Raw genomic sequence first — 12695 nt, forward strand, 5'->3', positions numbered from 1 at the left:
TATATATATATATACATATACTTTGCGCGATACTTTGTAAAGATGTGGGCTCTAGTCCACCGTTCTAGCCTTTATCAGGTCAACATGCACCTCACCAGACATTGGTTACTGACCAATCTGTGTAATGTTGCATTTGTGTATTTTTGTGCCTTATTGCTTTGTCTGGGGTTGAGTTTAGATCAATAAACCAGTTCAAATGTTTTGAATGCATGTTTAAAGCTCAGGGTTTTACTTTCACCTGTTTTTTTTGTTTGTTTTTCTTTTTCAAATAAAAACTTCAATACATTAAGCATTACTAAAAATCTGGGTTAGCACTAGAATAACATACCAGTCTTGTTGTACTTTCATACTATTACTGTATGTTGGTCAGTGCAACAGAGGGAGCTACATTACGCCTCTTTCAATTGAAACTGTCTGCAGATAAATTCAGAAATACTGCAGTTTATTTTGATACCACTAACTGTTCCAATAGGTTCTTCTGAAAGCAATGTGTCTGCAGCACTGAACGAAGCCATTTGGTTTGTAATGTCCACACTTCCAGCACTGTTATAGTTTATCTAAACTATAAATGTAGTTTAGAGGGGAAAAAACATTTAAAATAGCATTTATAAGTCATCTCTAGACTCTTGCCTGGTAGTGATATCCTACAAAAAATTCAAAAACACGGTGAAGCAGAGGGAGTAAAAACCAGTGACTAAATGTGTTGGATCTTCTGATAAAAATCTTACCTTGTGTAACCTGGTGACCTTCTCACGACAAACCTCCATCTCCTGTCTTAGAATTCTGTTCTCCTCAGTCATCACATCCACCATCTGCTGGGCACGGGCCACCACTGCAAAAGGCTCTCCCTGTAGCTGTATGAAGGACTGCTGCTGGGGAACATGTCCTGCCTGCATAGACAACTGGGGATGGGAAGGAACCTGGAGTTGCTGCTGTTGACATTGATTTTGTTGATGTTGCTGATGATTGTGCAACCTTGGAGTGGAGCCATAAGAATCAGAAAGAAAAGCATGACCCCTCTGCGTTGTCTGATGAATAGGTCCTGTGGGGAAAGGCTCTGCCACTTGATGGGAGCCTGAACCATGTGGAACACGGGGTCCCATAATTGGGTATGGCTCTCCTTGGCTTGGAGGTGTCTGGTGAGGAATTGATGGATGAGAGGAGTGAGAAGCGGCAGAGAGCATGCTGCTCAGAGTAGAGGATTGTGCACGAGACAAGGATCCAACAGAGGTGACAGAGGAGCTGGGACTGTGCTGGTTGAAGGGCCTCTGGTAGTGAACTGAGACCTCCTTAGTGGATCTGAGGAGAGATCAGTTGTGAGGTTATAATGCTGCCTGCCTTTAGTTTTGCACAGAATACAAAAAAATAATTGTATGTGGACAAAAAGACAATTTCAAGTTTACAAATACACAGTCATGACAAAAAAGTTAACTTTAAGGTCAGAAACAACCAGTCAGAGCTAGGAGGGTGCTTGCACTATCAATCACCCTTGTGTACAGTCTGCTCACACACTTCCCCTTGCTCTCTGCTATGCTAAAGCTTCTTCCTGGCAGTAGAGCCTGTTGTGAATGCTCAGACTACTTAGCCTGGCCACTAACGAGGGCAAATAAAAAGTTTTCCTGTAACAGTAAATGGTTTCTCTGCTATTAGTACATTATTGTTTACAGAACAGATCATTTTTGGTGAGCTTAATATCGTCAAACTGATGCATTACATACATCCCGAGTAAAGGTTAAAGATTGAGTAGCATTTAGAACTTCAATAGAGCTCATGCTTCCAGCGAGCAATTATTTCTCTTTAGCCAAGGGTCCAGGTCCTCTCTACGATTTGTGTACAAAAAAGCAAAGCAGAAGAAATCTCTAAAAGGAAGTGAAGATGCATTTCACAACATTGTTTGCAAATAGTGGTATGAGAAATGTTTTTTATTTTATATATGAAACATTATATACTCCATCTGCCATGGCTACTCTTGCATAATAATTACCTAAAACAAGTAATGTCAGAGCAGTTTCTGAGAAGCAGGTTCTTGACACACTAAAAATAAAATGCACTCGCAGAGAGGTTTCTGATATCAAAAAGGGGTGTAACTTTGCTTATAGAAATATTCTCTGGGTTTACTTCATTTGAATTCAAAATATAAATATTATTTTGCAGTAGAAATACTGTTTCACTCCTTCAATTCAAACAATCAAACTTACAACTCAGCTGTTTTTTCTCCTCAATCACAGCAGGAGGCTGACCTGACAACAATATAACGAAACAATAGCTCTTCTACATCTGTAACCATTAGCATAATTTTGGATCATTAATAACATTTATCATTTAGCAAATGTCTAATTTGTCAAATGCTTAGACTCCAAAATCAACAACAAAAATGTCTAAAAAAAAACAAGGCATCAAGGGACTTTGTGCATTGCAACCATACCTGCCCTTACTGTCACAATACAGATACATTTCATGTCTCAACTTGTCCTGCCAAATGAATAAAATAGTTTGGAATTCATTACTGTTAGACTCTGCTTCAAGGTAGATGGCGATGACTACTGTGAAACCAGCCCAACAGGATCTGGCCTTGTCATTTCTGAGACACTATTGAGAAATCATGTTTAACTGACTTATCTCAGATCAAATCCTATTAAAAAGGAAAGCCAAGCTATGGCTTTCACTGGAACCACATTTTATTCTTTATTGTCAAATGTATAGCAATAATTTGTTAACTGGGAGTATGCACACAGTTGGCAGTTGTTGCATAAATGACACTGTAAACTTAAAATCAGTAAATGGCCCTGAAAAATCCTGAGAATTGTGATAACTTTAACCTGTATAAATACAAAAACAAGTTGCAACTGATCAGAGCATTATTCTTTGTGAAGCTTGTTTTCTGTAATTTAACATTTTCAGCAGGGTTGGTCGATTTTGTCAATGTAAAAATATGCTATACACACTGTAAACTGGGGAAATGACTGCAACAAAATGTTGAGGATTTTCAACTAGTGAGAAATGCTTTGCATGCTTTCAATATAAAGCTCCCCTTTTATTTCAGTGTTCACCCAAAATGTCCTGCCTCCCTACCAGGATTGTTTTCTAGATTTTAGTGTGTTTTTTGACTGATATGGCTCTGATTTCTTCGGCGGAAAGGCATTTTTTATGTGCCATGTATTTGTGTGTGTTCACTATTCATTACCTGAAAGAGCCATATTCAGGAGGGGGCTGATATCGAACAGTTGGAACCTCTCTGGAGTGATCCCTTACTCTTGGCTCCAGATAAAAGTGGCCTCCAGATTCCGGATGACTGCCAGGAGAACATATTCCTTTAAAAGGGTAGTCTGGTGGTGGGCCGCGATGCTGTGGCTTATAGTAGTCTCCAGGCTGGCATGATGGGGGTAGCTGTGGGGAAAGGGGGGTGCTGCTTATAGGAGCATGGGCTTTCACACCACTGGTGGCTAAAGAAAGTTGCATAAGTCGTTCACTGAGAGACCGGACGTGTCCTTGCTTTAGATCTTTTAGTCCATCATCTTGGTGCACCTTCCCGGTACCACTTACACGCTGTAGTGTTGGGCGACCCTCAGTGCGAACTTTGGTGCTGGTCAGGCCAGTAACGTAGAAAGCAGCACCTAAAGAGGCAGGCAGTGAAGGCTGCTGGGTCTGGCTATTCTGCTGCTGCTGCTGCTGCTGCTGAGCCTGAGGAGGAGAACCATGGCCGCGGAAGTACTGTGACTGTACTTTGGCTTCCTCGTATGTAGGGAGATCTTCTAGGTTAGGGCACTGTCCTTGGGTGATGCCACCAACTCCACTGCCCCCGCCACTGGATGCTTCTCCACAAGAGCCCACACATCCCCCACCTCCACTGCCCCCACCATGCCCACCAACTCTGATGACACCAACCTTCTCCAGGCCACTGTCCGTCTGAAGCTCCTGTCCCTGGGGCTCTTGTCTTGCAATGTGAGCGCTTACAGAATGATCATCAGAGGGGCTTACCTGTCCATGTACTGAATAGCCACCTCCACCTCCACCTCCACCTCCTGTTGCTACTCCAACCCCCCCTCCTCCAGACTGTTGCTGTTGTTGCAGCACATAGTTTCGATTCATCTGCTCCTGAAGGAGCCGCTGAAGGACTGTACTGCCACCACCTGATACACTGCTATTTGATGGCTCTTCAGTTCCGGCCCTCATCTCCATCTCACGCTGGCAACGAACCTCATGGAAGGACAAACTACGTCCCCTGTCTGTATTCCAAGAGAAAAGTAAAAAGGGAAAAATGTGTAAAAGAAAGGTAACTGGATATGAGGGGCTATCACAAAAACTATTGAAAAATACTGGTGTTTTTAACATTCGAAATCTATCAAAAGTGTAATTTACTCAATAAAATATCAGTAAATTCATAAAAAAAATTAAAACACCTACAGAAAACAGAGGGATACATTTATATCACAAAAAATTCACTTGAACATTTTTTATGTGATTTTTGTCTTGCTTAACTTGGTCATTGAACTAGCTCTTCATACCTTTGACTGTGTGAGCAGGTACCAAGTTCTGCTAGAAAATGAAATCACCATCTTCATAAAGCTTGTCAGCAGAATGAAGTGTCTTAAAACGTCCTGTTAGATGGCTGCGTTGACTATGGGCTTTAGAATGAACAGTGGACCAATGCCAGCAGATCACAAGGCACCCAAATCATCCTTGACAGTGAAACTTTGCACTGGACTTCAACAGCATGTGTCTCTCCAGTCCTCCTCCAAACTCTGAGACACTGACTTCAAAATGCAATGCAAACAACTTTCAAGACTTTTTTCTTCCAACTACTTCTTTTTATTGAAAACCTTTGCTTATGTCAACATTTGATATAAGCAATGGTTTTAAACTGTAAATGAAGCAAATAAATTAATCAATAAAACAAATAAAATAAATAAATGAGAAAAGGACTTCGGAACTCTCAGCAATAGTCTGTTGGGTTTTTTTCCTAGGCGCAGAGAAGACACTTGTCATCTTGAGAAACAGGCGAGAACATAGATATCTCTTGAAAAGGTAATAATTAATCATTTGACCATATGAATATGCTAAACAAAGGTGTGTCCACTAAATAACATTGCAAGTGTCTCCAAACTCAGTCTGCCTAAGGAGTGACTAATTGTCACAGTGCTTTTTGGTTACATGGCGTGTACAACATGAACACAGGCCAAGAGAAGTGAAGGAGAGTTGCCCCAAGATATCAGAAAAAAAATAGATAGGTACGCATGTTAAAGGTGAAGACTATATTTATCTAAATAATATATCATCTAGCAGCTTGTTGCTCCTCTGATATATTCTTCATAAATTTCAAGTCCACAGAACTGTAGCCAACCACGCAGGCTATAGCTTTGGAGGATAACTGATGACAAATTGAGAGAAGGAAAATACTAATGGTAACTAAAGAGCCCAGAATGACCTCCAAAGAGAGGAAATTGTTTGAAACCACATGGAAGTACATCCTGAAATATTAACCAACCCCCATCGCCCCCCTGCTCAGTTCCTGGCCTTCCATTCTTTTTTTTTTTGTCAGTTATCATTTCCTCTCTCATCTAGTCTCCAAACTTGTGAACTCATAATAGTTGTTCCGCTTTGCCATGATTGCAGTGTTTATTTACTATGCTGCTGTAAATCATCACATATGGCCAAATTCCGTAACATATTCTGAAGTGGCTGGTTGGTCGTTGGTTAAGAAGCTAGATGTCCAGAGTCAGGGTGGGGAGTAAGGAAAAAATGTGGACAGCCAAAACAGTTAACTGCAACCTTATTGCTGCAGTATGTAACTTTTATAAAAAATATTTTTTTAACATATTTGTTGAAACTGTCAATGTTGCTCTTTACTACCACTAAACCTTTTCCTTATCAGCAGATTGTGTTGTGAATGGTGGGCTAATTAGTATGGTCACTGATGATGGCAAGTAAAGTTTTCTTATAATGGTAAGTTGTTTCTTTGCCATTAGCACATTTAGCAGTGAGTATGTGACGTTGAGTGGCAGCACAAAGACCTTCCTCCTGGCTCTGATTGGTTGTTTTTGGATAGGAGTTGTGCTTTTCTTCAGACAGGAGAGAGTTATATGGTCACCCTTAAGACAAAATTTAATCGATGGAGTGATTTATGACCCTAATCATTAATTGTGCCCCCCCCCACCCCACACACACCTGTTAATCTAAAAATACATAAGTGCATACATAAGCATTCCTTTCACACCGGTTAATAAATAAACATTTCCATCTTTGGTAAACTTTTTCCCACCTCTATGAAGTAGCCAATAGAAACAGAGACAGGTATCAGCAATAAAAACGTTTCTCTCTGGTAGGTACAATTTAAACCCAGCATAGGACATCTGTTTGTGAATGATTTAAAGTACAACCCATTCACAAAGGGGAGGCTCGATAGCACTGGTGCTCAGTGTGGGGACTCTTAGGGAATTAAAATACAACACATTTTAAGTAGCGTTTGTGATGTCCTTCATCCAATCAACAACAACAACAACAACAACAAAAAACCCTGAATATAAGAATTAAACTTTAAATGTTCCTCATTTGGCTGCATAGTGGTGCAGTTGGTAGAGCTGTTGCCTTGCAGCAAGAAGGTTCTGGGTTCGATTCCCGGCCTGGGGTCTTTCTGCATGGAGTCTCCATGTTCTCCCTGTGCATGGTGGGTTTTCTCCAGGTACTCCGGTTTCCTCCCACAGTCCAAAAACATGACCGTCAGGTTAATTGGCCTCTCCAAATTGCCCCTAGGTGTGAGTGTGTGTGTGCATGGTTGTGTGTCCTGTGTGTCTCTGTGTTGCCCTGTGACAGACTGKMGACCTGTCCAGGGTGTACCCCGCCTCTCGCCCGAAACGATAGCTGGAGAGGCACCAGCAACCCTCCCGACCCCACTGAGGGACAAGGGTGCAAGAAAATGGATGGATGGATGGATGGATGGATGGATGGATGGATGTTCCTCATTTGTACATGCACTTCTTAAGAATGTGTGACTGGCAGTAAACAGGCCTACGTGAGACAAACTGTCTTCCTGCTGCACAGTGTGGAGGGGAGGGGAGCGACCCCTGACCCCTGCCCTGCTCACCACAGCTACCCTCCCTGTACACACTTACGCATGGACAGATACCTCTGAAGGAAAACAACAGCTTAACTGTTTTACTGCATTATTTATGGTAGCACGACTAGTAGGTGCTGACTATGAGTTTGTCATTTCCTTCATCCGTTCCGAAAACAGACGCTTAAATTTTAAACTAATAGATTTTTTCTGTAACACTTGCTAGTGTGATACATTTCAGTAAATGTTCCTCATTTGTACATGCATTTCTTAAGGATTTGAGTCAGGCAGTAAACAGGCCTACATGAGGCTACTCAAATTTAACTTTTAGCTTTCTGCAGTTAAAGTGAAAGACAAACTTTAACATCACTGCCTTTCCAGAATTTGGCCTCGCATCATTGTAAATGCTTTCATTTACAATGAACTTCAATCTTTTTCCTGCTGTTGAATTAACAGTGATCTCCCCACTGCTTCATGCTTTCTCCAAAATAGTAAAGGTTGGTTCAAATACATTTGAAACTCATAGATTTTTTTTTCTGTAACACTTGCTAGTGTGATACATTTCAGTAAAAGTTCCTCATCTGTAAATGTATTTCTTAAGCATATGTGACGGGGACTAAACAGGGCTAGGTGAGGCTACTCGTATTTATCTTTCAGTTTTCCCTAATGTTTAATTTTTTTTTTAACAGTGCACAACCACGCTCCAAGAGTTGCTCACAAGATGGAAAATTGTTTGTTACCTTTAAAATTATCTACAGCTTTTGTCTGACTTATATGCTATATGTTTCTTGGCCCTAGTGATTCTTTCCCTCCATCCATTATCTTACATGCTTAAGTGTGTTCACTAACAAAATATAGTACACCTGTAGTTGTTGAAGATTCCATTACTAAAACTTTATCTATGTGAACCATAAGTCTGTATATTTAATACAATTTGTATTATTTACTTAGATTTTATATTTTGATGTGAGCACTTGGATTTCTATCAATTTATTGAATGATGCTCTGTGTAAATATTTATCAAACTGAATGGCCATTCAGGTTTTATGTAGTTTTTTCTTTTCTTTCAATGTTTGTTGCACAAATTCAAATATATGCTGGCTATCAACCAACAATTCAGTCAATGAATCTGTGATTTTTTTCTCAAGTAGCCCCTCTCACAGAGACTTACTTACATCTTCTGACACCGGGCCCAACTTATAATAACATTTACTAAGTTTGCTATTGATACCCTTTACCTAAAGAATAAAACATTCTCACTATACAACCAGGCTCCAAGAGTTGGTCACACATGGTAAATTGTTTTGTTACCTTTAAAATTATCTACAGCTTTTGTTCCTTGGTCCTAATGATGCTACCTGTTCAATAACAGACAGTACACCTCTTGTAACTGATAAGCTTATAAAAGATTAATATGAAGCATGAGTATGCGTTCAAGAAGATCATATCAGTCAGATTAAGTTAAATATCATGATGCTTAAAGCAATAAAAAATGATAGTTCTCAGAAAGATAATTTCTCCTTTTCAGGGAGCCTAGACTGTATGAAAGGAATGACTATGAAAATATTTAATTTGCAGAATCCTGATAATAAAACCTCAATTGTGAACTGAATGATTAGATTGCAATTAGACACAAAAGAATCAACTGTTAATTAGTAATCATACTATTGAAATGACTAGCAAGATCTGAACAAACAAGAAACGTGAATACCTCAAGAGATTTCACTCGCAATGAACTGTCTGACTTTCTTTAGCCGACTAAATTTAATCTTACCAAAGTTTTGCCATAGAGCAAACAGGTACTGAGTTTGAAGCGGGTCAGATGCCTCCAGCCGTCTGCTAAAGCTWGACYCCGGCCTTCCTCACTGTAAAATAAAACATTCTGCTTAATAAAAGAGTTCAAGTGAACATCACTTAATTCTCATCAACTTGTTGTTTGTACTCATCTTAAACAAGTGGCAGGAACTTTTGGATATAAAAAAGAAAAAGATGCTTTACAAGTTTATCTATTTAAGTTGAGTCTGCAACAACTAGAATAAAATAAAAAGTGAACTATTTGAAAGTGGTGAATTTTGGCTGGTAAATGTTTAACACACACAGACATTACTCCGTTTCTACTCAAGCAAACCAAAAGGTTTTGAACAGTACAACTATGTCATGTAATGACATCATGTATCTTTTGCTGCTGCTGCTGCTGCTGTAAGCAGAAAGTAAAATAAATTTTGCATTGAATAATATTTTGGATGAGTTTAAGAATATTGTTTGCCAAAATCACACAATGTAACTACACTTGTCTTTTACATGTTGCAATAATTGAATCTTATGAGACAATTGGTTTGCATAAATTTAAGTAACTACAACCTATTTTTCTGCTCCACATACTTGGCTAGCAATGTTCCAGTTTGCTTCCCAGTCTGAACTTCTGCAGAAGAGAGGAGCAGATCTTGATTCAGTCAAACCTTCTATCCTGTATCTCCTGTACTCTGATATTCTACTACATCCACTCTGTGAAAGCTTTGCTTGCTGGTCTTCTTCATGCTTTGAATGCAGCATCTGGTTTCTCTTACAGGCACCCAACTTGCACCTGATTGGCATGTTAGCCTTTCGATTCCCTCCCAGTGAGGCGATGCTTCACAAAGCAAACTGTTTGTCAAACTGTTGATCTCCCTTATGGTTGTTTCAGAACATGAGAAGATATGGTGACTTTAGCAGCTCATGCACCTTTTTACTAGATGACAGACCTAAAAGTAAATACCTTTAAATTATTAATAAATACGTACAATTTCATAATTATTCAATCCAGCGGTTATAGAAGTTTAGTAGTAATATAATTCAGGGATTGTGGCTTGTTAATGTCAGTGTTTCTGCTACTGGAGTGAGACAGTAAGAAGACAAGGAATAGGGTTAGAAAAGGATTTAGAAAGAAAATAGTTGATAGTTGTATTTACTGGGCTATGACTAGTTATCAGAACAGAATGAGACCTGTAAAACTGATGGGTCCATGTGAGCAAGGAGGGAACCAGTTATATGCTCCAACAATGTATCACTCTGTAGGAAATATGTTTGGACACAAGGAGCAGGAACATCACGACATCCTTATATCAGATATTTTTCATCCTTATATCAGTGATTTAAAACTATTTTTAATACCATGCAGCAGACCGCAAAGTTGTGCATGAATGTAAAAGTCAATTATTTTCTTCACCGGTAGAAAAGTGTAATGTGTTTATTATGAGGATTAACCAAGCTGAGGGAAAACAAAGGAAAGGGAGAAATAAATATTCATTGATACAGAACCGAATCAGCTTATAAAAGCTACATACTGCACCTTTAAGAGAATTGTAAAGCACACCCTCTTCAAAAATTGGTAGAAACTCCTTAAGCATAGGCTTCAGATGGACTAAGTGCTTCAAAGACCTCAACACAGACATATTCAGAATATGGACTTCAACTACCACATTCCGTTAGTTTAAGCGATTAATGAACCACATCAAAAGTGTTTTCCATGTTGCAAAAATAAAGGATTGTTCATCAGTGATTCAAACTCCTCTTTTTAGATCAAGGTAAAATTTTCACTTCATTGGAAATCTTGACTCAAGAGCCTGGAGGAAGAGTGTAGAGGGACAGAATCCATATTGTCTGAGTTCTAGAGTGATGTTTCCACAGTCAGTGATGATTTGGAAAGTGATGTTATCTGCTGCTGTTGGTTCAACTTTGTACTCAATTCCTTAGTCAGTGCAGCCATTTATTAGAAAATTGGAATGCCCTTCACATCTTTATGGAAATCCTGATTTTATTTTCCAGCTGCAGTTGGCACCTGTCCACATTTTTAAAGTACTTATATCTGCTTCAAAGGCAATTAACCAGCAAACTGGCTTTAACTAAACCTCTCAGATAATCTTTGTATCTTTAGGAAAAAGAGGAGAAAACAACAAAAGTAAGCTAAAAGTCTCTATTAAAGCAACTTTAATTTCTTTATCACATCATTAGATTCAAAAGTGAAAATCCTTTATTACAGAAAAGTGCTTGTAATATAGTATATTCTCCATAGTAAATTCATGTGTTGAACAATTATTATATTTATGGCATATGAATGCAACAAAAATAATTGCATTCATATTTATTGGAATAACCCACCTTTTAAAAATATTCTAATTTATCAACAAGAAAGACCTATTTAACCTGATTTTGAAGAAAACAAAACAAAAAAAATCAAGTGAAGAAAAAAGAAAGTGGACAGAGAAACATAGAGACCATAGGTTTCACCTTTGACCTCAATCAGATCCCCAAACGTCTTGTTGATTTGATGGCACAGAAGACCAATAAAATAGGTAGACAAAGTAAGGTGTCACTGCTTTTATAGAACCTCACACCCACAAGTTAGTATTTTACCACCACAAACATCAGTTCAAATAATTTTAATTAAAAAACAGTACCTGAGGCAGTTTTCTGATAGAAAAATGTAAACTTGAGGGACATTAGTTGACTCAAGAGATAATACCTTGCACTAAAAGTATTGTAACTACCTGGACAGAGCACAGTAGATTGGAGAACTTGAAGTTGTCTCTGAAAAGGAAGTTGTGTTTTGTTGTCGATTAGCAAAAGCAGAAAGTTTTTAATTAATTACATAATCTCATCTAGTTCCTTCTTCATAACATCTTTGTAAAAAACAAAGGAACAACTTAATTTCTTGATAGTAAAAAAAAAAGTATGTGCAACCTAGTCCAACTCTTTTCACATATGCATTGAACTTTCTAGACATTCTTAGTGTTCAATAGAATAATTGCATTCAGGCGCAATTTAACTCCAAAGTAGGAGAGTGGATTCATTTTGAAAAACTGCTTCTACATTAGATTACATGCTTTAGGAACCTAGCAAATTTTTTCGTCGGTTGGATTTTTCCAGTTTGAATACAGTAAAGTAGAAGATTTGCATAAATTAAATTAATGTAAATACAAACATAAACATAGTATATCTCAAAACACTAGGTTAAAAGCAACTGCTAGTATCAGGAGTATTTTTTGTCAATTATATTGCACAAAATAATCTTGAAAGAAATTATATAACCCTATTCTTTAATAAGAAATATTGATGTTTAATTTTTGTTATCTATGGAAGTTACAAAAAATTATACTTCAAGTCACTAAACTCTGCCTCAAAAGATGGTAATATGAACTTTCACTGCCCAGAATTTTTAAACTTCACAATTTTCATGCAGTTCATGGTGGATTCACTGTCATGTTGCAGAGTTCTGCTTTAGCGTAATCTTGTTAATAGCTTTATACTTTCCCAAGCACTGGTCTGAGGTTTGAACTAAGTAAATCTTTTTTATAAAGCTGAGAAAAATGTTCTTATCATGCATTTCTTTGCTTTAAGAATTGAGATAAATGTATTCAATACCAGCAATTGTTCTTACGACTTTTCACATAAAATGTAAAAAAAATGTCTTTAGTTTTTGTTGTTGAAATTGAAATGAAAAACCTGTATATCCAAAACTGTTATAATAGCACCAGTGGCGCAACTACACATTATTCAGGTGGATGCGAAAACATAGATCGGCGCCCCCCTTCCCCCCGAGGGAAGGAACGTCAGGGTGAAGGAGCGACGCTCACTCAACACCCCCCACCCCCCCCCAGGCGACGAC

At 38.4% G+C, this 12695-nt stretch overlaps 1 protein-coding gene across 1 annotated transcript in view; it reads right to left on the reverse strand.

The window, feature by feature from the left end:
• Window positions 1–12695, reverse strand: part of LOC103476394 (angiomotin-like) — a 52044-nt gene that overhangs the window by 12905 nt on the left and 26444 nt on the right. Inside the window, exons 3-4 of the mRNA XM_008428705.2 lie at window positions 3185–4226; window positions 729–1299 (exon numbers count right to left, since the gene is read on the reverse strand). Of these exons, the coding sequence (XP_008426927.1) occupies window positions 729–1299; window positions 3185–4226 (1613 nt within the window). The remainder of the gene's footprint in view (window positions 1–728; window positions 1300–3184; window positions 4227–12695) is intronic.

Source organism: Poecilia reticulata, linkage group LG14 (assembly GCF_000633615.1).
Source record: "Poecilia reticulata strain Guanapo linkage group LG14, Guppy_female_1.0+MT, whole genome shotgun sequence".
Taxonomy (NCBI): domain Eukaryota; kingdom Metazoa; phylum Chordata; class Actinopteri; order Cyprinodontiformes; family Poeciliidae; genus Poecilia; species Poecilia reticulata.